We start from the raw sequence: 27604 nt of genomic DNA, 5'->3' as shown, positions 1-27604 counted from the left end.
GTATTCTGAGCATGAATCTTGCAAATATGATAGTTTGTACAAAAGTGTCTGTTTTATATCTTCCAATTACTCATTTTGGCAGGTTTCGCAGGATTTTGTAAAGTTGAAGACTCTAAACATGTCGAACTCTCCAAATTTAATTGCAACACCAGATTTCACTAGATTACCATATCTTAAAACATTAAATCTTGGGGGCTGTAGTATTTTGGAGGAGGTCCACATCTCAATTGGAAGTTTAATGACTCTTGTTGACTTGGATTTGCGGAATTGTTCTAAACTTACAACTCTCCCAAGCAGTATTTGTAACTTGATAGCATTGGAAGTTTTAACAATTGCTGGTTGCAGTAGTCTGGAAGTATTGCCTATAGAACTGGGGTACATTGAATCCCTTGAGGTGCTTAATGCGTGGGGGCTAACTGTCTCAACGTTACCTGATTCTATCGGAGATTTAAGTAATCTGGTTGAGCTGAGATTATCATATAACGATAACCTTAAAACTCTTCCAGACAGCATTTGTAACCTCAGATCACTGGAACTTCTAGATTTCCGTTTTTGTGAGAAGCTAGTAGAAGTGCCAGATGGACTTGGGAAGATTACAAGCTTAAGCGAGCTACGTGCAAGTAATGCTACTCAATTAAAAATGATTCCTGATATTAGTCAGCTTTCAATTTTAACAGAACTTGATCTTAGTGGTTGTCATCCTCTACTGTCCATCGCAGAACTTCCCTCTAATCTGAAATGGATAAATGCAACCAGTTGTACATCTTTAGTAAGATTACCAGACCTATCCAATTTAAAACAGTTGGTGATGTTAAACCTCAACAATTGTAGAAGTTTGACGGAGATTCAAGGCTTAGAGGGACTCACCTCTTTAAAAGTACTTACATTGAGAGGTTGCAACTCTTCTCTTTTGGCATACACTTTGACAGAGCACTTCTTTCAGGTTTGATCTCATTCTCTTATGAATTATGAGAAATAATCATGTGTTATCTATGTAATTGGAATCCTTAGTATAATTTCAGTCGGTTCATACTTTCGGGTTAACCTTTTCTTTTATATGTTGATGCAACAGATATTTTCTGGTTTTGGGCATATAATGGATATTATGATTTCATCAGCAGAGTATCCGGACTGGATTAGTCAATCAAGTGACTTGGTGAAACAAATGTCATTCGATCTGCCTCCAGATGCGTCAGATAATCTCCAGGCGATTGTTTTTTGCTTTGAATGTGGGGGTACATTTAAAATTGATTATTTTGTTAAGAATACCACAAGCGATTTTATGTGGTGCAACCGTACTTATGCTCAGAATGACAATGATTCATTGATGCTAATAGTACCAAGATCAATCTTGTCAACCACAGATGCTATTACTAGAGTTGAAGTAAAATCAAATGTAGAAATGATTTATGGGATTCATCTGCTGTACAAAACGGAGATTACAATGATTAGCGCAGATGACAACGACATGAATAACGTAGAAGATGAAAATAGCTACCATTATAAATGATTAAAAACATGTGGAGGGTGGACTTGATAGTGCTCTGTTTCGTTGATGCTAGTCGATTGTTTCTTCATTGCTTTGTTTTGGTTTGATGACTAGTTGGAGCATGAAGTTAATCTGACAAACTGCTTAATGCAGATGAGTGATTGGGTACCAGGATGTTGCAATGTTCTCTGTGATGGAGATGAGTGAGATTAGTGCATTTGATCAGGGAGTATCATTTGCAGCACAAACATTCAAAAGGACGAGTAAACTAAGATTTCTTTACCTCAATAAAGTTAATCTCACTGGAAGCTTTGAACATACATTTGAAGATTTGAGGTGGTTTTGTTGGAAGCGTTTTCCTTTAATATGTTTACCTTCTGAGTTTTATGCCCAAAAACTTGTTACCCTTGAGTTGCCTGATAGCGAAATGAGAACATTGTGGGATTCAAACATGGTTAGTACGTTTCATAAATATATTATAACAATTATGGCAAAAATGTCTGATTTTATTTCTTCCACCTGCACTTGTATCCACAGGTTCCACAGGTTTTTGAAAATTTAAAGCCTCTAAACATGTCGAGCTCTCCAAATTTAATCATGACACCAGACTTCACTAGATTTCCAGTTCTTGAAACTTTAAACCTTAGGGATTGCAGTAGTTTGGAGGAGGTTCACATATCAATTGGAAGTTTGGTGAGGCTTGTGTCCTTGAATTTGGAGAATTGTAGTAATCTAAGTAGTCTTCCGGACAGTATTTGTAGCTTGAGAGCATTGGAAGTTCAAAATATTACTTGTTGCATTAGTCTAGAAGAATTACCGGATCAACTTCTTTAGAATATCTTAATCTTAGTAATTGTGTGTGTATGGAAAGGTTACCAAATCTTTCCGATTTGAAATTATTGAGGAATAAAATAGGAGTTTAGTATAGTCATTGTAGTGGAAAGATATTGGGCTCTATATAAAGCCCCACCTAGCTCATTGTAGGGTTAGAATCCAGTTGCAATGTAGTCATTAAAGAGATTCTGTCTTCTTCCTCTTCTTTTCTTTTCTTGTTCATCATTAAAACATAGATAGTTATATACATTAATATATAAAAGTTATCATGGTATCGGAGCCTCCGATTCTCGAGGCCTAACATATAATATGTACTATCTTTACGTGATTTGATAACAAATAATATGTACTATCTTTATGTGATTTGATTTCATCGTAGTTTTGAGAAGTTTTCGGTGAAAGCTCGACGGCAACAACATGGTTATTCAATTAGATATAGTTTTAAGAAGTTGTTGCTGCTGGAGGTTATCCTTAACTGAAGAAGATATAATGTTGTTTGTGAAAATGTTGTGAGTTTTGTGATACCACGTGAGGTGTTTGATAGATATCCTAAGAGAAGCAATGTTTTCATTGGGTTGTTTATTTGGTCAGATTGATTTCACAATTTCACATTAGAGGAGGACTTTCAAAGATTATCATTTTAGTCGGAGCGGGTCACACCGGTTCGTCGCTTAGCAACGGAGGTCTGCCTCTTCTTTTTCATTTCTGACACTCCTTTTTCGTCATTCAGCCAAGATGAAGAAGAGAACTTGTAATAATTCCTCAAAAATAAATCCCTAAATGAATGTTCCAATGCTCTTGATTTTATTTAGTTGTTGCTACAAATGTATTGCATCTATTGTTGTTGGGAGGTGTGGCTGGATTCGGAAAAATAAGGTTTATCAGTATTTTATTAAATCTACTGTGGTCAAGTTTAACAATGTTGGATATTTGGGGAATTTGTTTTTCGGTGAAGTTCCGGTTGAGATTTGGAATTTGTGGCGATTGGAAGATTTAAGGATGGGTAATAATTCTGAGTGGTTTGGTTCATGCTGAAATTTCAAGAAAAATGTGGAAACGTGTTGTGTGTTCTTGTTCTTGTTCTTGACAGAAGGTTAGCTTATAGGATAAATTCCTGATTCTTTGTGAAATTAGAACTTAGAAGTTTAAAGATGCTTGGTGGCAATCAATTTTCAGGCACTGTTCCTTCTAGTTTAGGCAATCTCATTTAGCTAGAATCTTTGAACTTGAGGGATAAGGGATAATAATCTTAATGGAAGCTTGCCTAAAGAGTTGACAGGTTTCAGCAACTTGACTGTGTTAAATCTCGGAGGAAATAAGTTATCTGGGGTAATCCCATCAGAAGCTGAAAATTTATGAATTTTATCTGTTCTTAATTTGATTAATGCTGGTTTTTCGGGTTAAATACCTTGTAGTATCGGAAATCTTTACAAGTTAAATATTCTTGATTTAAGCAGGCAAGATCTTTCTGGGGAGTTGCCACTTGAAATTGCTCGTTTACCCAATTTGCAAGTGATTTTGCTTCAGGAAAATAAGTTGTCTTGTGATGTTCCTAAAGGATTCATTAGCTTATTAGCATTAATCTACTTGAAACTTTCGTCGAATAACTTCTCTGGTCACATACCATTGACGTTTGGTTTTCTCAAGTCATTACTTGTTCTTTCCTTGTCCAACAATAACATTTCTGGTTCTGTTTCACCAGAACTTAAAAATTGTTCTGCTCTTCTTACATTAAATCTTGGCTCTATTTTTTTAAGGGCCATATTCCGCCTGATCTCTCTCGTCTGTTTAATTTGACTAAGCTGGATTTGGGCAAGAACAATTTGACAGCAGAAATATCAGACGAAATTTCCAGATATTCTTCCTAGGAATTATTATCCAATCACCTTCCTGCAATAACCTTGAAGGTGAGCTTCCTGCATTGCTTGGTGCTCAATTCAACCAGGCATCATTTTCAGGGAATGGCCAATTGTGTAGAAGACCACTGGACAAGAAATGTGAAGGGGAATGTCAGTAATAGAAAGAAGAGGCTGATCCTTTTAGTTATTGTGGCTGCAAACGGGGGTTGCTTCTACACTCACAGCCTTCTCAAATGGTGGAAGAGATTGAAAGAAAAGGCAACTGGAAAGAAAAAGTCTACTCCGACAAGAGCAAGTTTTGGGGGACCAGTAGTAGACAATACTAAAGAGTTGCCAATATCTTGAGCCGACTGAGAGCCAAGGCAGGAGATAATATATCAGAATAGTGTGTAAAGTTCGTTGGGATTTGTTGGTTGCTCCTTAGTGAGCTTGTTCCCCTTGTGTGTTGTGCCCTTTTATGGGTTGTTGAAGCCGAGAGGTCATACCATTGAAGTGACTGAGTACTCGTGCTTGTTTTGAGCTCTGTGAGCATTTACAGTTGAGCTTGCATTGCGTCAAGTTGGCTGATATTATTGAAGCCAAGAGGTCGCTCCAGTGAAGTGACTGAATACTTGTGCTTGTTTTATGCTCTGTGAGCATTTACAGTTGAGCTTGCATAGCGTCAAGTTGGCTGATATTGTTGAGCTCTGTGAGCAAATGTCCTCTAATGACATGTAAAGACGGGATTCCTCTAATGGCAATCAAAGTTAGGGTCTTTTAATGGCGAGCAAGGTCAGGACTTAAATGAAGTTAAAGCAGTCCTTTATTGGCAAGCAAAGGCGGGACGTGCCAGCCATCACATTTCGTCTTAGTAACTGTCATCTCTCTTACTGATTCGTGTAATTTTGTGGGCATGGCAAGTCAATCTGATCCCCATAGCTCTGCTTTTTTCTGCTGCAGAGTTGGAATTTCTTGCTGAAGATGAAATGGTTGAGATTGTTCCGAATATGAGGATGGATCCTCTCAATTTGAGATCTGGGGATTTTGGACCTTTTCGCCCGCAAATCGCAACACAGGTGCCTATATGGAGGCTAGCAGTGGCCTTAAAGAAGAGAGGGAAGTGTACTACAAGACTTCCTGATTGGATGTCAGTTGAAAAGTTAACGCAGGTTTTGGAAGCAGAGCGTGACTCGGCTCGGGATTTTCAACCACTTCCATTTCATTATGTAGAGATCGCAACACTTCTTTTTGACCATGCTCGTGATGACATTCCAGACATATATATGTTGAGGTCTCTTATTGAAGACATTAAAGATGTTAGATTCCACAAAATTGGCACTGGATTGGAGATAATATCTGAGCGTACTTATGCAGTAAAGCTGTTAAACTTGTCAGCAATGGAAGTGAATATAGTATGCCCATTTGTAGCAAAAGCTCTCGAGACATTTTATAAACTCGATAGTCCAGAGATGATACAGGATGCAGAGAGAAGGCCTGATGCACGTTCACAAGCAGCTGATGGTGGACCAAGACGTCCGCTTAGACCTCGATGAGAAGGTTCACGGCAACAACTGCAATCTCCTTCATTTATGCAAGAGGCTTCCAGCAGGACCGACACACTTACGTAGATTGGTGGAAGTCACGTGAAAGTTACTAACTTTCTTTGCCTGGATTCCAAGAAATTCTCTGAAGCTGGAATATAGCGCCAGCAAATTTAACATTTGGCGGATCCCTTCTGTTCTTTAAGGCACAGCAGTAGTGAGGGCATTTCATGTAAATTAGTAAATTTCTATCAAGCAAGGAGGAAATTTCCACCAGAAAAACAGATTGCATAATATCTTTAAGAAAAAACAGATTGCATATTATCTTTTGAAGTCCCAGCTGTAGTACTGTACTTACTAGCAGTAGCAAGTTTATAGCTTCAAGCTAAGAGTTTCACTTTGTTCTTACTCATTAGCTTGAGGGGGAGTATTGAGGAATAAAATAGGAGGTTAGTATAGTCATTGTAGTGGAAAGATATTGGGCTCTATATAAAGCCCCACCTAGCTCATTGTAGGGTTAGAATCCAGTTGCAATGTAGTCATTAAAGAGATTCTGTCTTCTTCCTCTTCTTTTCTTTTCTTGTTCATCATTAAAACATAGATAGTTATATACATTAATATATAAAAGTTATCAGAAATACATGGAGGAATTGGACCTTACAAATTGTAATGGTTTGACAGAAGGTGATGATATTGCAATAACAGCAGTTGAAGAAATGTTTTACGGACTTCATCTAACGAACAATGACAGCGAGGATGACAGCGTGATTGGCAATGTAGAGAATGAAGGAAGAAGCAATTACCCAGACAATGATTTGGAAAGGAGCGAGAATTGGTTATCTCCTGGGAGCACCGCAGTCAATGTAGAACAAAAGAGAAGCTATCCCACACTCACACTAATTTGGGACGTCAAATGAACCTGTTATCTCTTGGCAGCAACATTGTGAGTGTAGAAGAAGAAAGTAGATGCCCTTCTAAATTTAAAGGAAGTCCTCTGTATGAAATTTGTATGGGAGAGTATCCAGCATAATACATTCTCCATTGCATGTCCAAATCCACAATCCACAATCTCGCAGACTCTGATCTCCTCTGTTCACTATCTTCTTCACCTTCAGGAAAGTTGCTAAAGTCACAATCCTCAAACAGAGTCAAGATATCATCTGACTCCCTGGCGCTTTCATGACTGTTGACCGTTAAAGGAATCACTCGTACGACAAAGGCCCCTTCCTCATACGTGACTAAGAAACTATAGAGGCAGCAGGTTTTGAGGAGATTAAGAGAGGGAATAAGGACAGAAAGAAAGTCAGTTGTTTTAGTGATGAGGATGAGTGAGGTGGTTTAGGAAATTGAATTTTTGTGTTGATGTATTTTGTCAGGTATGAAGTCTGTAAGCATTTAAAATGATTATTAGTTCTTTTGATTTTGATTATTAGTGTTGCTTGATTCTTGTTAAAATGATGTTTATTTTGTTTGTCATTATTTTCCAGTTGTATAACAGGTGGTAAATAAACTAGAAGGTAACTATATATATGTCACAAACTCATCCATCCTATAAAAATGCTTCCTAGACATAACACTTGCATCTCTATAAATTAAATTACGAGAGACGAAACTGAGTGAAAGGAATAAGAAGGATATAATAAATTCGGTCCGGTGTGTAATTGTCTCCTTAAATCTTATTAGCCAACATCGTATGTGTGACCAAGTACAACATCCCAGAATAAAGCGAATTTCAGTGATGTAAGAACTTGAACAGAGCTAAAATGTATCACCATTCACCAGTATTGTAGAACTGTAAAAAGCTTAATTAGTGTTTATAAGCTACTGTGTACAATCTTGGTTAATCTGCAATTTGTGCCAAATGACAGGAATAATTCGTAAAAAGCCAACTTATTTGTGTTTTTTGTTTGGCTTGTTTTTTCTTTTGCTGTCTTCCACAACAGTATACGAAGCTGATGCGCCTGCTTCTCTTCCTTCTCTCTCTGCACGTAGCCTTTTTTGCCTCTTCTTTTTGTTGTACCGGCCGCCACTTGCCATGGACCGATAGACGAATTTAGGTAAGAGAGTGGAGAGTCTGAACTTAACAAAAATGCTGTCCATGGATGCTAAACTTAAGAGTCTAGGTTTAGCAGGGTTGGCTGCTACAATCTGTAAAAACAAACAATTAAGCTAAGTGCGTGCGTTGATGTATAACACTAACAGTTGCAAAAACTAGAGAACCAGAGCATGGATTAAATAAACGCGGAATAAGAAGTATACGATAAATCCGAGCGGTCTATGAATTAAATAAACGCGGAATAAGAAGGATATCATAAATCACAGTCGCTTAAGTATCTTCTTCAAGCTTATTAGTCATTACCGCACATGTGAGAAGCATCTTGTCACACAGTAAAAAATATTGTGCACGAACGTCAATCCCTGCTAACTTTTGAACCGTGCTAATGGAGGACGGGAGAAGTTTTTTTCATGTGCAGCTATGTTTCGAGATAACCCTAAGAGAAAAGTCTATATCTATATATCTTAATGACTACTACCTAATTTACCCATGGGTAAATAAATTTATCCATGACCCAAATCCTATATATTTTGGCATATCCATGGACTATCCAATTAGTTTCAATTGACCCATCTTAATTACTAATTATCTATTTTTGAATTTCAAAATCAGCCTATCTATGAAAAATAATTTCAAAAAAAACAAATCATGCATGATTTTCTCATTCTGTTACATTACTCTTTCACTCTTCCTCCATACTCTCTCTTTCTCTCTCACTCTCTCTCTCTCGCTCGGTCTCTCTCTCGCGAATTAGACGCTACAATGGATGACCATTGGATCTGAAAACTGAATCAAGGAGAGAATTCTTCAAAGAGTACCTTCAACAAATATGTTAGTAGAAATAACCCTCCATTGCTCCTTTCCATGCATGCTTTGTCCTGAGTGAAATTCGATGGCTCGATAGATAAAATAATATTCTAATTGTCAAGGCAAATGGTACAGTTCTCTTATGCAAATGGGACAGTCCCTTTACAAATGAGACAGGGTATGAGACAGTCTCAATTACACTGCAGAAAATAAATAACAGAAATAAAATGCAGAATGCTGAAAACTGAAAAGTAAAAATACCAGAAGTTTTCACTTGGTTCGGCCCCTACACCTAGTCTATGGCCTACATCCAAGTCCCCATGCCAACTAGCATAGAGAATGTATTATATCAACTTTAATAAAAGAACTTACAGTCTTTTCCTTGATTACAAATATAGCACCTGAAAGAAACCCTTTCCCAAGCTACCTTGCTACCTAGCCCACTGCTATTCCTTAGCCTTCTAGCTACCTTGCTATACTTTGAAATCAAGCTTGCCACAACCCGGCACAAAGTTGATATGAATACACGAGTACAAGAATAAACAAATTGATTACAACTCAAACTAGGTTTCTTGTTTTTCTGGATATGAATATCTCGGGTATGAAACAAGAAAATGATTTCAGATGATGAAAGATTCTCGTGAAAGTGTTAGCTACAAATCTGAAATGAAGAGTTGTATTTATAAGCAAAGTTCTAACAGATTTATTTTCAAACACAAGATAAGATTGGAAGATAAGTTTGTTTGAAAATATTTGAATAAAACTTTGAAACTAATCTGTTAGTACGTTTGAAAAAGATAAATCAAGTAAAGAGATAAGGCTTGAGAGATTTAAACTTGATTTATAAGATAAGGTGGTGAGTTTGTTTGAGATAAGGTTTATCCAGATAAACAAGATTTACACAAAACTCTAACAAACCTAATCCTGAGAAATAGCCACTGCTGGAAAATCTGAACAAACTGCAAAGCTTGAATCTCGTTTACTTGCATTCTGTTTATCTTCTGTTTATCTGCAATCATCATAAACCTGAACATCTAACACTGAGCTCACCCTTGAGAATGCATTTACCACACATAAGACGCGTCCTGACACATTGGGCGCGTCCTGACTTTCATGAAGCCTGTATTGTTCTTCCAACAACTCCCTCTAATGACATTTTACAGAGACAGGACGCGTCCTAAACATCTGGGTGCGTGCTCCAACTTTCATTGCTAAAGGACCACAACTGCTAGGTACCTCCACCATGGTAGACGCGTTCTACGTCCCTGGACGCGTTCTACACCAAGCAAGTACTTTCAAAACCTCCTTACCACAAAATCATCTTTAATAAACATTCTCACGAAAAGTGGGCGCGTCCTACTTATATGGGCGCGCCTTGATCTTCTCCTTTGCACGCAACGCCGAGTTTGACTTTAATCAACCCGCGTTTGACCCGCATTGATCCAATGCCAAATTTTGGGTATAACAATCCTATTCTGCAAGATATTTTCGTAGATATTGCTTGTTTTTACATTGGATGGAAGAAAGAAGATGCTGCTAAAATAATGGAAACTTGTTATACTTTTGTCAACCGTAATATTGAAATTCTTAAGAAACGAAGTCTAATAACAATCGGTGATGAAGATAAGTTGGGGATGCATGATCTGCTTCGGGACATGGGAAAGAGAATTGCACGTAATGATTCCCCTGAGAGCCTGAGAAGCATAGTAGATAGGTAATATCGATATATAGGCAGCTCTATTACTATCTGTACTCTTTATTAATAAACGAAACCATGTATAATTTGGTGCTAAAAGTACCAAAATACCAAAGTACCAAATCCTCACATAAGTTGACTTCTATTCTCTATAAACTTTGTTTTTAACATAAATCGATTTCTATTCTTTGTAAATTTTATTTTTATTTTAGTTAGTGTTCACCCGATCGTCTATTTACTTTTATACAATAAAAAAATTAAACAATTTGTAAATTATTTAAAAATTTATTAAGTTATGTTAAATTAAGTAAAATAACTTAAATTTATTTTTAGTTTTTGAGAAACTACAAACTATTAATAAACTATTAACACGAACGGACTTAAATTCTCTGTAAACTTTATTTATTTATAAATTATATTAAAAATTTATTAAGTTACGTTAAATTAAGTAAAATAACATATATTTGCTTTTGTTTTGAAAAACTATACTAACTACAAACTAAACTATTAACACGAATTGACTTCTATTCTCTGCAAACTTTATTTTCTATTTAGTTAGTGTCAATACTAGTGTCAGTTTATTTTTAAATTGGATAATATTATTTTAAAAATAATTAAGTAATATCAAATGACTTTAGTAAGATTTATTAATTTTTAAACTGAAATTTATTGATTTAACGATCGTATTAACACGAATTGGTTTCTATTCTCTGTAAACTTTATTTTATATTAGTTAGTGTCAGTCTTGTGTCAGTTTACTTTTAAATTGGATAATTTTTTTTAAAATAATTAAGTAATGGCAAATGACTTTATTAACATCTAATAACTTTTAAACTGAAAATTATTGAGTTAACGATCATATTTGTTACTGTCCATCACGATGTTTATTTACTTTAAATTAAAAAATATATTTTAACAGTAACAAATTTATGGGCTGTATTTAGATTATATTAATTAATATTAAATTAAGTTTAATAACATCTATTTACTTTTAATTTGTAAATTATTTTTTTATCGATAATTAAGTAATTTTATATAATCTATATTAAAAAGGATAATTACAAAATAATTATCAAATAATATTAATTAATATTAAATTATCTAAAGAATATATATTTGGTTCATAAGATAGAGATACAATTTGTTTAACGAAAATAAAACTAATATGTTAGATTTCTGTATCAAGTAAAACAATGCAAAATTAGAATTATAGTGAAAAATTTCACAAATGATTCGATTCTTTTTAACCACATAACTATTTTTTACAAGTACCAGTTTATGATTTGATATTAATATATTAATTTTAATTCGTGTTTCGCACGGATTATCAACTATCTATACTAATAAGCGAAATCATATTTAGGTCCCAAATCTTGGTACTCGCTATAAAATAATACAACTATTTTTAAAATTTTATGTAATAAAATCTCAACGGACAAAAACTAATTTCTACTATCTGTAAATTTTATTTACCTTCAATTTTTATTTGTTGCTAAACATCCAAGCGGTTTAGTAAAATATAATCGCATTAGTTTTTTTAACTACATAGTTTAACAGCATTTTATCTATTATATTTATATTTGTATTTTGCACGAATAGTAAGTCTATTCGGACGGGTTACCAACTAGTATCCAATAATTGAATATATGATCATTTACTCTTCCTATGAATTTTGTAGGAAACTATGGTCACTTGTAATATGAAATTGTTTTAAAGAAGCACAAGGTAACTTACTCTGTTTCTCCTTTTTTTTCTTACATTTACTAGTAACACATTGGTCATAAAAAAAATTCTTTTGTTTATGCGTGTGTGTGAATTAGGGGACAAAAGCCATTCAAGGTATCATTTCGAGCAACTATCGCTATGGCTTTGAGAATGCCCTTGATCAGGGAGTATCATTTGCAGCACAGACATTCAAAAGGATGAGTAAACTAAGATTTCTTTACCTCAATAAAGTTAATCTCACTGGAAGCTTTGAACATACATTTGAAAATTTGAGGTGGTTTTGTTGGACGCGTTTTCCTTTAAAATGTTTACCTTCTGAGTTTTATGCCCAAAAACTTGTTACCCTTGAGTTGCCTGATAGCGAAATGAGAACAATGTGGGATCCGAACATGGTTATTACGTTTCATAAATATGTTATAACAATTTAGGTAAAATTGTCTGATTTTATTTCTTCCACCTGCACTTGTATCCACAGGTTCCACAGGTTTTTGATAATTTAAAGACTCTAAACATGTCGAGCTCTCCAAATTTAATCATGACACCAGACTTTACTAGATTTTCAGTTCTTGAAACTTTAAACCTTAGAAATTGCAGTAGTTTGGAGGAGGTCCACCTATCAATTGGAAGTTTGGTGAGGCTTGTATCCTTGAATTTGGAGAATTGTAGTAATCTAAGAAGTCTTCCGGACCGTATCTGTCGCTTGAGAGCACTGGAAGTTTTTAAATATTACTTGTTGCACTGGTCTAGAAGAATTACCGGATCAACTGGGGAAGCTCACAAGCTTAAAAGAGCTTCATGCAGTTAATGTTAATCTGCTAAAAATGCTTCCTAGTATTGATCAGCTCTCTAACCTAGATGACCTGGATCTTAGACATTGCAATAATTTGTTGTCCATATCGGAACTTCCTCCTAATCTGAAAAGGATAGAGGCTGAAAACTGTTGGGCTATAGAAAGATTACCAGACCTATCCAACCTGAAACAGTTGAAAAGGCTGAACCTAAGAAATTGTGAAGTTTTGACAGAGCTTCAAGGCTTGGAGGAAGTCACTTCTTTAGAATATCTTAATCTTAGTAATTGTGTGTGTATGGAAAGGTTACCAAATCTTTCCAATTTGAAATACTTGGAGGAATTGGATCTTACAAATTGTAATGGCTTGACAGAGATTTTAGGCTTGGAGGGACTCACTTCTTTACGAAAGCTTTACTTGACAGGCTGCAACTCATCTCTTCTGACATACACTTTGACAAAGCGTTTCTTTCAGGTTTATTTGATCTCAAACTCCTTGCAAATATTCACATAAATTCCATTTATTATATAGTAATCTAAATATTGATGTATTTTGCAACAGATATTCTCTGAATTTGGGCATAAGATTGAAATTTACTTTCCGTCAGCAGAGTATCCAGATCGGATTGAATGTATGTCAAAAATGTCAACAAATTCGCAGTCAAGTGCATCATACAATTTCCTGGCGCTCATCTTTTGCTTTAATACTTCCTATAGTTCAAGAGTTAATTGTTCGATTAACAACACCACAAGAGGTTTGACATGGGCTGATACTCTTTACAATAGTAATAATGGGGATGTATTAGATGTAATATTACCAGATTCAAACTTGTCACTTAGAGAAGGTGATGATATTGCAACAACAGCAGTGGAAGAAATGTTTTACGGACTTCATCTAACGAACAATGACAGTGAGGATGACAGCGTGGTTGACAATGTAGAAAATGAAAGAAGAAGCAATTACCCTGACAATGATTTGGAAAGGAGCGAGAATTGGTTATCTCCTGGGAGCACCGCAGTCAATGTAGAACAAAAGAGAAGCTATCCCACACTCACAGTAATTTGGGACGTAAAATGAACCTGTTATCTCTTGGCAGAAACACCATGAGTGTATGAAATTTGTATGGGTGAGTATCCAGCATAATACATTCTCCACCGCCTGTCAAAATCCACAATCTGCATCTCAAACCTCGACTACTCACTTGCAGACTCTGTTCTCCTCCGTTCACTATCTTCTTCACCTTCAGGAAAGTTGTTAAAGTCACAATCCTCAAACAGAGTCAAGATATCATCTGACTCCATGTCGCTTTCATGACTGTTGACTGTTAAAGGAATCAATCGTACGACAAAGGCCCCTTCATCATTCGTGTTAAAGAAATGAGAGAGGCAGCAGGTTTTGAGGAGATTAACAGAGGGAATAAGGACAGAAAAAATGTCAGTTGTTTTCGTGATGAGGATGAGTGAGGTGGTTTAGGAAATTGAATTTTTAAGTTGATGCATTTTGTCAGGTATGAAGTTTGTAAGCATTTAATTAGTTCTTTTGATTTTGATTATTAGTGTTGCTTGATTCTTGTTAAAATGATGTTTATTTTGTTTGTCATTATTTTCCAGTTGTATAACAGATGGTAAATAAACTAGAAGGTAACATCCATAGTAAAAATGCTTCCTAGACATAACACTTGCATCTTTATAACGAGAGGCGAAACTGATTGAGCGGAACAAGGAGGTAATAAATCCGAGTCTAGTGCATAATTGTCTCTTTAGAGCTTATTAGCCATCACCGTATGTGTGACCAAACAGCTTCCCATAATAAAACGAATTTCAGTGATGTAGCGAACTTGAACAGAGCTAAAATGTATCACCATCCACCAGTAGAGGACATTATATAACACTTGCATCTCTATGAGACCTGAAATAAATAGTTGAGCCTGTCACAGGCTATGCACTGTCTCTGTAAAAAAACAATATCTTTCTTTAAGAGGCAAAAAACAACATTCAATGTAGAACTTTAAAAGCTTAATTAGTGTATATAAGGTACTGTGAACAATCTTGGTTAATCTGCAATTTATGCCAAATGACAGGAATAATTCGTAAAAAAACTACAGTAACTTTTACTAGATCTTGCACTCATTTGTGCTTTTTGTTTGGCTTGTTTTTTCTTTTGCTGTCTTCCACAACAGTATACGAAGCTGATGCGCCTGCTTCTCTTCCTTCTCTCTCTGCACGTAGCCTTTTTTGCCTCTTCTTTTTGTTGTACCGGCCGCCACTTGCCATGGACCGATAGACGAATTTAGGTAAGAGAGTGGAGAGTCTGAACTTAAGAAAAATGCTGTCCATGGATGCTAAACTTAAGAGTCTAGGTTTAGCAGGGTTGGCTGCTACAATCTGTAAAAACAAACAATGAAGCCAAGTGCATGGATATGGTAAATCCGAGCAGTCTATGAATTAAATAAATGCTGAATAAGAAGGATATAATAAATCAGAGTCGCTTAAGTATCATTACCGCACGTGTAAGAAACATCTTGTCATGCAGTAAAAAATTTCAATCCCAACTTCTGAACCGTGCTAATGGAGGATGGGAGAAGTTTTTTTCATGTGCAACTATGTTTCGAGATAACCCTAAGAGAAAAGTCTACATTATATGAATATATATATATATACATATAGACTCGGATTAAAACTTCTTCGAATTAATTAAGATAGTTATAGATGGTAAGCAGCTAAATATTTTATGTAAACATGTGATATGTTTGAAGAGAAAATAGAGTGTATTAGGAATTGTATACAACTAGAATACATAAGTTAAATAATGTGGCTAACATATGGCGAATGTTGGTTTATGTTTGCATATATTTCTATTAGCCACCACTCTGTGTTGGCATGTTTGCATAAGTTAAATAATTTTGGCTAACATGGCTAACATAAGTTAAATAAACAACTAGACATAGTCTACTTATCCTACTAAAATATAAACACAGGTTATCCTATTATTTTTATTATAAATTTATAATTATTATAAATAAATATTTTAAAAATATAATATTACAGAATAAATATAAAATTTTAAATATTAACAAGAACCCGTGTATCGCACGGGATTTGAGTTAGTATAGAGTAAGGCCCAAAAATGAATTCTTTTAGAAAAATAGGCCCATAAATTATCTAATAATTGGCAAAATTACTGACCAGCTTTTTTAAATATTTTCGGTTGAATTTCCAAGTTGCATCTCAATATATAGCTAAAAGAATTTTGATCGAAAGAAATTTGAAGCCCAACATCAATTTGCTAGAAAGTTTTATTTGGCACACCCTGATGAAGGTGGTTGAATCTGCATAACTGATAAAGTCACTCTAATAAAAGTAAATATCGGCGCGTATTAAGATTTAGGATCGAAAAGCATAAAATTATGTCTTATGAAAATTAATATTACAAAAATATACTCCCTCTGTCCCCCTTATTAAATGTAGTTGTATATATATTTTTTAAAGTTCTTTTCTTTTAAATAAAAATATAATGTTCAAATTTTTGTACAAAAAAAGAATTTTTTTTAAAAAAATTACAGAAGTATAGAAGTATACTTTATAGTTGCCTTAAAATGCGTGTCGAACATGTGAAAAAAAAATGTAAAGAAATGAGGGGGCGGAGGTAGTACTCCCTCCGTCCAGACCAATTCTTTACGTTTGGTTTGGGCGCGGAGATTAAGAAATATGTATAAAGTAGTGAAAAAGAGAAAGAAAAGTGAATGTAGTGGTGGGACCTGTTAATTTTTAATGTATAAAAGGGAGATAGTGGAGTAAAAGTTGTGTGAAAAGGAAGGAAAAGTGAGAAAGTGATGGACCCATTGACTATTTTTGGTAAGTTTTGAAATAAAAAGAATTGGATGGGACATCCCAAAAAGAAAAATGTAAAGAAATGGTTGGGACAGAGAGAGTATATGTTAGGGTAATTCGGTAAATTTAATGTGTACCAAAATACATGTACCGTACCAGAATACTAATTATTAGAATCCTAATTATCTACTCCCTCCGTCCCTCCCAATTGTTATCATCTATATATTATTAATGACTACTCCTTAATTTACCCATTTTCCAAATGGGTACCCATAACCCATATTAAGTATAAAATCACTAGATTCATGGATATATCCACAAAATTTACCCAATGGGTAAATAAATTTACCCATGACCCATATTAAGTATAAAATCTATATATCCATGGATATATCCATATAAGTTTACCCATTTTTTTACCCATCAAAACACTAAACATGGATTTTTTTTGAATTTTAAAATTTAAACATCTTATCTAAGGAAAGATTTGCATGATTTTCTCACATCTGTTACTATACCAAATCAATTACATATCCAAAATTCATGCTTATACTAATTCAAATTCAAAAATCATTACTACTTTCCTTGATAATCATTATCTTTTCTTCTTTCTTTGTTACAGACCATATCAATCCATAATTTCAAAATTACTATTACATGATTATCTGATTTACCATTATTATCACCTACATCCATTTTCAAAATTAAATCCATAATTTTGTTCTCCATCTTCTTTTCTTCTTTATTATATTTCTATGGATATATATTTTGGGTGTGTTTATCCATTTCCATTTGTATATACGTTTGATTGTTTTGTAATCATACGCATCTACATGATGAATAATTGATCATTATTTTTATCATCCGTATTTGATTTTGTTTTCATATTTTGTTGTTTGTTTAGGTTTGATTACGGCGAAGAACAATTGTTTGGGATCAAAAATTATATTTTTCTCAGCCAAAACATGTAAAAATTGATGTCCCCTCGTGCAATTATACAAATTTCTTTTTTGAGATTTACATGTTTGATGAAATTTTTAAGAGAGGTTATTTTTATCCTCGGGTTCAATTTTGTTCCTAACGATATTTTATCATGTTTGTATTTCTGTAAGTATCTAATTTGTTTATTATATAGATTTTAATTAATTAATGTATAATACTTATTGAGTGTTGATTCTCAGCATACGAAACGAGTATGGAGAAACTCTTGCTCATCCAGAGCATCTGTAGATGGGTGATGATTGTTGATCGAATTTTCTGTGGGTGCATGTAAAAAATATTCAAATGTTAATCGAATTTTCGAATTTTTATTCTGCCAGATTTCTGCTATATAGATGAAAATGGTTCGTTATTCTTCTCTCTCGATCATGAATTATGAATTGCGATATTGATTTCTGACATGATGAATGTTATTTTGATAGTGTTTCATAAAAGTTCTCACCGAAGTTTTTTTTTTCTTATCATATTTGTTGTAATTACAGGTATGATGAAAGGGTAAAGTTATCTAAATTAACTACAAATGTCAGTTATATTTATGATTTTTTCAGGACAACGAATTGAATAAGGAGATGCAGTGGAGTGTTCTTTATTCTTTATTCTTTATTGGTTGTTCACCAATTCACGGTAACAACATTAGGTCATATGATTGAACCCAGCTGGTATGAGATTTTGAAACTTGAAAATTAGAACCTAAAATCTTGACATTAAATTTTGATAAATCAATTTGAAAGCTAACAATATTAGATTTAGTAGTTATAGATTATTTTTATCTATTTTTTTTATTTCAATGATAATCAGTTTTCTATATATAATATTTTAGATATAGGTTATACATTAGGTAATTGTAACATTTATTAAAATATTTTCAAATTTTAAACGATGGTAAATGACTTAGTTAATCATAAAAAATTGGTTTTATTTCCCAAAAATATACTATATTTAAGTAACTAAGCTAAAGTAATTTGCAAATGAAGTATAAATATTTTAGTAGATAGTAAATTATATATTAAGATAATTATTATACTTTTTTTAATATAAATGTAAATACCATAAATTGTTAAGCATTGAGAATGTGTACAGTTATTAAATCTTTTTCAATTTATAGAATTTTATTTTGTTTTAAGATATTTTTTCTTATAAATATATCTACATTACACTAAAAATTATTAAATTATCATAACTTAAAATCTCTAGACTGGGTAGAGGTATAATGTTGCAATAACAAGGATAGTAGTATAAAAAAACACATTATACCTTTAGTATATTTTATCATAATTTCTTCATTTTTTTCTTTTCAAAATATGATAGGGAAGAAAATAAGGTCTGGGTATGTAATTAATGTTGCATTAATCATAACAGAATTGGGCCAACAGCTAGGCCCATTTGAGAAGGCCCAAAACCCTGAATATTAATTAATTTCATAATTAATTAATAAGGGATAATTCAGCTGATAAGATGAGTCCTAATGGAGGAATAAATTTTTGTAGATTGACCCTCAAGGAACCTGGTGGGATAAGGAATCAGCTTCCTACCTCTTAGGACTCCAAAGTCCATTCTAATTCTGAGACTTGTCCACCAAGTCTCCTAACCCAAGTCCAATTCAAGGACTCCCAACATCTATATAAAAGGGGCCTCACCCCACCAATCAGAACTACGTTTTTTGGCTTGATTCTCTAATACACAGAGATACATAGGCATCTCGTAAGGGCAGAGTTAAGCTACGAAACACGAGAGCAGCCATTAAAGGCCTTGAGCTCCCGAACCTTTGCAATAAACACAACAATTAATATACTTTAGTTTTTTATCCATAACATTTGGTGCCGTCTATGGGAAAGCACAATAACAACCATGGCGAGAACACGGAGAACAATCAGAGCTCTTGAGGAAGGAACACCATCGGGGACAACCCAAGTGATTTCGTCAACCGTAGAGGTACCTCCTCATTCAACTTATGCAGCCACCCAAGGAAAAGCCCAGATAGGGGCAACTGAACCTCAGTCACAAGGGATGATTTCCTCTGCTACTCAAGGTACGAATTCCCAACTTCAACAACTATATACACCTGTGAGTTCTCGACCCATTGGGTATGAGTATTCAACTGTTGTGACTACTAACCTCCCTTATGGGATGCCCCTTTACCCCGAGGTTGGAGGAAGTGGACATGCTGGACGGGGTGAAGCACGAGGGCGATCGCCCCCCTATATACAAGGTTTGGCTCCTATCCCTGAGGATCAGGAATTTTCTGGTCCTTACACTGAAAGAGACTCCGAATCTTCGGAAGATGAAGTGGTCCCAAGAAGGAGGCGTGCTGGCAAAGAGCCGATGGCTGATGGTTGCCAACGTCCTAGGAGCACCCAAGGGACGAATTCCCAAGAAGTGCAGGAAAGGATCAGGGCTCACGAGGCTGAGATTCAAAGGCCGAAGCGCGAATTGGAGGCGCACCAGAACATCAGACCCCCACTACCTCCAAGGGGGAGGAATCATCCTCCTATCATAGACCTGGATGGTCCAATACAGAGAATGGCTGTTGTCCCAAGGGCTGATCCATGCAATCTTCTTCCCCTTGGAGATCCTGATGATCCTACTCCACCATTCACTAAAGAGATAATGAATGCCCATATCTCAAGGATGTTCAAGATGCCCACTATCAAAGCTTATGATGGCACGGGAGATCCCGCTAATCATGTCAGGACATTCTCTAATGCACTGTTGTTGCAGCCCGTGAATGACGCTATTAAGTGTCGGGTATTTCCTCAAACCCTGTCGGGTATGGCTCAAAGATGGTATAGTCGTTTGCCCCCGAACTCTATTGGGTCCTTTAGAGAATTAAGTCAGGCTTTTATTAATCAGTTCATCAGCGGGAGAGTGCATGAGAAAAGTTCAGCATCCCTCATGAGCATTATGCAGGGAGCAAAGGAATCCTTGAGAGACTACCTGAATCATTTCACAAATGAGGCTTTAAAAGTCCCGGACCTTGATGATAAGGTAGCCATGATAGCACTGCAACAAGGAACTAGGAAGGAGTTCTTCAAGATGTCCTTGGCCAAGCGCCCCCCTGAAAGCATGTTACAGCTCCAAGATTGGGCCGGGAAGTACATCAAGGTAGAGGAGAGCATGAGGAAGACAGTAGTAAGTAACGAGCCCGCTGGAGGCAAGAAGCGGAAAACTGATCTGGAATATATCGTTGAGGACAAGTATCCCAGAACTGAGCAAAACCCTGATTCAACCCCAAAGAAGGGAGGACCTGGGCAAAAGTTCACTGAATATGCTAAGTTGAATGCTCCTAGAAGCCAAATCTTGATGGAAATCGAGAAAGATCGAGATATTCGTTGGCCTAAAACCTTGAAGGCAGATCTTGTCAAGCTAGATAAGAACAAATATTGCAGATTTCACAAAGATGTTGGTCATGACACCGATGAGTGTAGACAACTGAAAGATGAAATTGAATTCCTCATTCGAAAAGGAAGATTGAACAAATACACTGGAGAAGGAGGGGATAGGAATAACAATGGAAGAAAGAACTTTGAAGATCGTTTGAGGGACCAAGACGATCAGGGGTGGAATCCCCAGCCTAGAGGACCGGTGATAAATGCGATTTTTGGAGGGCCGTGACCTTGAGTGCCTGTGATAAACATGATTTTTGGAGGACCAACTGCTGCTGGGTTATCCAGGAACTCCAGGAAAGCATATACTAGAGAGGTTATGCATATTATGGGAGAAGCCCCGAAGAGGGCCAGGACAGGAGTAACAATGGCTTTTGATGATTCTGACCTAGAGGGTGTGAAATTTCCTTATGACGACCCGCTGGTCATAACATCGATAATAGGAAATAGCCCGGTCAAGAGAGTCCTCATGAATAATGGTGCTTCGGTGGATATCTTGCTCCATGACACCTTTTTAAGGATGGGTTATAATGATTCTCAACTAACCCCGACCGATATGCCGATATATGGATTTGCGGGAATAGAATTCCCCGTGGAAGGGATAATCAAGTTGCCAACAACCATAGGCCATGAACCAAGGCAAGCAACACAGATGTTGGACTTTGTGGTGGTAAAGGCTAGTTCAACTTATAATGCTATCATGGGGAGAACAGGAATACATGCCTTTAAGGCAGTCCCTTCTTCCTACCATTCAGTCATGAAGTTTCCCACCCGGAATGGGATTGGAGAAGAGAGAGGAGATCAAAAAATGGCTAGAAGTTGTTATGTGGCCTCACTGAGGGCAGATGGAGTCGGGGGGCAAGTCCTGCCTATTGAAGATCTGGATATTCGAGAAAATGATGAGAAAAGAGGGAAGCCGGTAGAAGACTTGGTTCCAATTCCTTTGGATCCCGAGGATCCGGATAAAGTGACTTTCATTGGAGCCACACCAGAGGAGCCCCTTAGAGGGAAGTTGGTGAAATTTTTGCAAGAAAATAGTGATGTGTTTTTCTGGTCAGTAGCTGATATGCCAGGCATAGACCCATAACTAATCACTCACAAACTGAATGTGGATCCAAATTGGAAGACAGTGAAGCAAAAGAAAAGAAGTTTTGCTCCAGAGAGGCAAGTAGCTATAAAACAAGAAGTAGAGAAGCTCTTACAGGCTGGTTTCATTGAGGAGATACAATTTCCAGAATGGTTAGCAAACCCTGTAATGGTGAAGAAGGCCAATGAAAAATGGAGGATGTGTGTGGATTTCATTGATCTTAATGACGCATGCCCTAAGGACTGTTTCCCATTGCCAATGATAGATACTTTGATAGATGCCACTGCTGGGCATGAGATGTTGAGCTTCATGGATGGATTTAGTGGATACAATCAGATCAAGATGCACAAGAACGACATCCCAAAGGTATCATTCATTACTGACTTTGGTGTTTATTATTATCTTGTTATGGCATTTGGTCTCAAAAATGCAGGAGCCACCTACCAAAGGCTAGTGAATAAGATTTTTAAGGATCTTATTGGCAAGACCATGGAAGTCTATGTTGATGACATGTTAGTCAAGAGTCTAGTAAAGATTGGTCATATAGCCCATTTAAGGGAAGCTTTCGAGGTCCTGAGGTATCACAAGATGATGTTAAATCCTACGAAGTGTGCTTTCGGAGTAAGGTCTGGAAATTTTTTGGGATTGATGGTCTCCAAGAGAGGAATCGAGGCCAATCCCGATAAAATAAAGGCAATCCTGGACATGGAGCCAGCAAAAAGTATCAAAGATGTTCAAAAGCTCACCGGAAGGGTTGCTGCGTTGGGACGATTCATCTCCAAGTCTGGAGACAAGTGTTTGTCATTCTTCAAGTCCTTAAAAAAGGTTAAGGATTTTATGTGGAGTGAGGAAAGCCAGAAGGCATTCGTGGAATTAAAGAAATATATGGCTCAGGCCCCGGTGTTGGCCAAGCCAGCTTTGAATGAAGTTTTATACTTATACCTGGCCGTTTCAGAAAGTGCCTTGAGCGCTGTGTTGGTTAAGGAGGAATTGAAAATCCAGAAACCCGTATACTATGTTAGCAAAATTCTGCATGGAGCTGAGTTGAATTATTCAACTATTGAGAAGTTTGCTTTAGCCTTGGTAATGGCTTCAAGAAATCTACATCCTTACTTCCAGTCTCATAAAATTAAGGTTCTAACAAATCAGCCTTTGAGAAATATAATCCATAGTCCTAAGGCTAGTGGGAGGTTGATCAAGTGGACAATAGAGCTAGGAGAATTCGATATCAAGTATAAGCCACGAACGACAATAAAAGCCCAGGCATTGGCTGACTTCGTGGTGGAATGTACCATACCCAACCAAGAAATCAGGGGGTAAGAGGATACCATACCTCAAGATAAGGAAGTTGATCAGGGGAACAAAGAAAAGGATGATAAGGAGAAAGAATATCGGGTTCTCTATTTTGATGGGTCATCAAAAACAAATTCAAGTGGAGCAGGTTTGGTTTTACAAAGCCCCGATGGGTTCTTAATTGAGTATGCCATGAAGTTAGACTTCCCAACCACAAACAATGAGGCAGAATATGAAGCTCTGATAGCTGGCCTCGGCCTAGAGGGGACACTGAGAGTCAAGAACTTGAAGGTCTGTGGAGACTCGAAGTTGGTTATATCACAGGTGAAGGGAGAGTTTGAGGCAAGGGATGATACAATGGCTAAGTATGTCTGCCTAGTAAGGGTTGTGATGACCCAATTCGATGAATGCCATGTTGAGCATATTCTAAGGGAGGAAAATGCTAAGGCAGATGCCTTATCAAAGTTTGTTTCATCTGAGATAGAGGAAAGTTCAAGAAGTGTATACTTCCGTGTTTTGAAGACGCGAAGCATTGATGTTAAGCTTGTAGCTCCTATAGGCCTGGGGACGTCATGGATAGATCCCATTAAGGCTCACCTTCAAACTGGTTGGTTGCCGAACGATGCTACTGAAGCACGGAAGTTGGCTGTTCAAGCACTGAGGTACTCTTTGATAGATGGGATTTTGTATAAAAGATCTTTTGTGGTTCCTTACTTAAGGTGTCTCAGGCCCGATGAGGCATGTTTGGATCTTGAAGAAGTACATGAAGGTATTTGTGGGCAACACTTGGGGGCAAAGCCTTGGCTCATAAGATAACCCGTTTAGGCTTCTATTGGCCAGAAATGATGGCTAATGCCAAAGAATATGTGAAGAAGTGTGACCGCTGTCAGAAGCATGCACCGGTCGTTAGACAACCCCCCGAGATGTTGACCTCTATCAACTCACCCATCCCCTTTACTATGTGGGGAATGGATATACTTGGGCCTTTCCCCATGGCCACGACACAAAGGAAGTTCCTGATTATAGCCATCGATTATTTTACTAAGTGGATTGAAGCCAAGCCCTTGGCCAAAATCACAACTAAGCAGGTTGCACAATTCCTGTAGGAAAATATCATGTGACGGTATGGAATTCCCCACATCCTAGTCACTAACAATGGAACACAGTTCAACAATGAGGAATTCAAGAAGTATTGTGAGGAGAATGAAATTGAGTTACGATTCACCTCTGTGGCTCACCTGCAAGCCAATGGGCAAGCGGAAGTGGCGAATCGAATAATCCTGGACGGACTAAAGAAGAGGATCGAGAAGTCAAGGAACAACTGGGTGGATGAAATACTCCCAATACTATGGGCCTATAGGACTACCTGTAGAGTCACGACTGGAGCAACTCCCTTTATGTTAGCATATGGGGCAGAAGCAGTTGTGAAAGGAATATGTCCTAAGTCCAATCATGTATTAGGATTTAGGAATAACTTTTATGTAATCTGTTTTGATTTCATTGATATTAATAAAGACTTGTTTTGTTTTTATTACGGGCTTTATCTATTTAAGTGTTTAAATAAGATATACCATAGTTTAGAGTAAAGCTTTTTATGGATTATGATGAGATCATAATTGTGAGACCTAAAAAGATGATAACTCTAAACTTAAAAAGTTCCTGGTCATAGGATTACTAACTGGTAATTAATAATCCGCAAAGATCGGTACATACTATGCTTGCTTCATTATGAAGGATGTCTGTTCTCATAGACATTTGTGTAGTGACACTATAGCTAGTATGTAGGTGCTTATTATAGAATAAGTTCACTGAACATGACTCGCACAGCTGAACAACTGATGGAGTTCACTCACGTGTCAGCAGTTGTTCACCTAGTGATAGTTGTACAAGTATCCTTAGACTTGAGGTCATCATAGTCATCTTGTGTACACTGAACTATGCTTTGGTTTAGTTCTTAGTCTCCAGGGACAATTATTAGGGCTCTTCTGGGTATAGGAATTTGTACACGAAGATAGTGTATGATCAATAAAGGATCTACCCCTTCCAGTGAAGGAAGCGAATGTTCAAGGCTGATCCACTTATGCTAGTTCAGGAATCTCTGGCCAGAGTGAATGAAATTAGAAAGGAGTTTCTAATTTGCATAGAACTACACATAGTAAATGGTAAGCAAGTGATTGAATTAGATAGGCTTGACACGAGATCCATGCCTTGTATTTAATCAGAACATTGTAGGGTAGAAGGAGTTTATTGTACGGTAACTATTCACTGAATAGGTTCTTGGTATTCTAAGCAGTGAATTCATATTATCCGGATAGTCGCGATATGCTGAGAAGTATCCCTCATGATGTAGAATAAATATGATTAATTAATTAATCATATTTAATAAATTAGAGAATTTATATAAATAATGATAAAATAGTTTTATTATTATTTATTTCTACTACCGGCTTAATATTGAACCTACAGGGTCACATCATAAAAAGAGAATGATTTAATGGTGGAGGAATTAATTAATAATGGCTAATAATTATTTATTTGTGAAATAAATAATTAATTGGCAAATTTAATAATTGATTAAATGAGATTTAATTGATTATAAATTAATTAAGAAAAGTTCTTAATATTATTAATTAAAGGATTTAATTTTTGGAAATTAAATCAAGAGAGAGAATTATTTCTAAAGTGTTTAGAAAAAGGATTAATGATTAAAAGGTGTTTTAATTATTAATAAGAATAATAAATGGGATAATAATAATAATATTTATGGGAAAATTTCAGCTGAAAATTTTGCCTATAAATACACTATTATAGACCCTATTTTATTCCAACCTCGAAACCCGAAAACCCAAAAAGTTTGGAAAACCCAATTCTCTCCACCTCCTTCCTCCTCCTTAACATCGTTTTCTTGGTGGATACTGGTGGAGTGCTTCACACTTGAGGAGCAACTGCTAAGGATCTCTGATCATTGTCTCTGAATTAATTTAAAAGGTTATATTCGATCCCTCGAATTTTTATTCATGATCTGTATGCTTTTATTTGGATTTTATATGTGTAAAAGTGTTTTGCCATGTCCCCGCTGCGTTAAAAATCCAACAATGGTATCAGAGCCAGGTTGTATGCATATAGATCTGTGGTAAAAATTTCAGAATTTTATGTGCTTGTATGAATTAATTATGATTTTTACAAGTTATATCATGGATTAATTTTGTCTAATGAGAAATCGTTTCTCAGAATAATTTTGAATGTTGATCTGGGTTCTACAAGTGTTGTAGATCGTCTGGGTATTTTTTTCATAATTTTATGATGTATAGATTTTTTATTATGAATTTTTGAAGTTGTATCATTAATAATTCGTAATTAATTATTCATATATATATATATTATTTGTAAGTATATGTATATATCTGTTCTGCTGTATTCTGTGTTGTTGTCTGCTTATTCTGTGTTGCACGGAAGACGAGGAACAACTGTCAGGCGCGGAGTTCGAGGCGAGCTGTCAGGCGGCGGCTGAAAAACAAAAAAAAAATAAAAATAGGGTTGTAACGCATTCCGGGAATGCGTTACACACCTGTGGCGCATTGACGGAATGCGTTACACCCTTTAATGGCTGAAAAGGGGTGTAACGCATCACCGGAATGCGTTACAGGTACTGTAACGCGTTCCTGTAATGCGTTACATCCGTTCTATTGATTTTAAAATTGATTTTCTGGGAGTTTCGTAACTCCGTTTTAGGCGTACAATATACCGTTGGATTCGTTTTTTTGAGACGGATCTAATGGAGTGATCAATTTTAGTTTATATAAAAGTTTTGAACTGTTTATATTTCCAAAAGTGTTTTAAAGCTGTTTTTAACTGTTTTAACTGCTTTTAAATGCTTCATGTGATACATAGATATGTATAATGCTTAGACCAATGTGCTAGATGATGTAACATGCCTACCTTGATGTTTATTCATGTTTATATATGTGATATATGCTTAGTTTATCATGTGATGATAGATTTAGGTGAACTTAAATAAATATAAGGCGTTTGTTAGACAACCTAGTATAGTGAAATTGTTTCATAACCTTAATAATAATATTATGAATACAATCATGAGATTCTTGTGTTTATGAAACACGTAATTTAATATGAATTTTCGATATGAGAGAAAGGATGATTCTGTCAACAACAGATTTCTATCTGTAAGAAAGGGTTATTAAGTGACGCCTCTTTATAATGCTCCACCCGATCTGGGA

General features: G+C 35.9%; 1 protein-coding gene and 1 pseudogene across 4 annotated transcripts in view; both read left to right on the top strand.

Annotated features, from left to right (window-relative positions):
- Positions 1-27604, top strand: part of LOC141697183 (TMV resistance protein N-like) — a 261701-nt gene that overhangs the window by 5576 nt on the left and 228521 nt on the right. Inside the window, exons 5-6 of one of the 4 annotated variants that reach the window (XM_074501457.1) lie at positions 83-943; positions 1073-1510. The exons of the other annotated variants lie outside the window; for them this stretch is intronic. Of the exons in view, the coding sequence (XP_074357558.1) occupies positions 83-943; positions 1073-1510 (1299 nt within the window). Of the gene's footprint in view, positions 1-82; positions 944-1072; positions 1511-27604 lie in introns of those variants that run through there. 4 annotated transcript variants of the gene reach the window in all.
- On the top strand, positions 5075-7131 carry LOC141697185 (DNA replication complex GINS protein PSF2-like; annotated as a pseudogene).

Source organism: Apium graveolens, chromosome 11, assembly GCF_009905375.1.
Source record: "Apium graveolens cultivar Ventura chromosome 11, ASM990537v1, whole genome shotgun sequence".
NCBI lineage: Eukaryota > Viridiplantae > Streptophyta > Magnoliopsida > Apiales > Apiaceae > Apium > Apium graveolens.
This window is presented reverse-complemented; position numbering and strand designations above follow the sequence as displayed.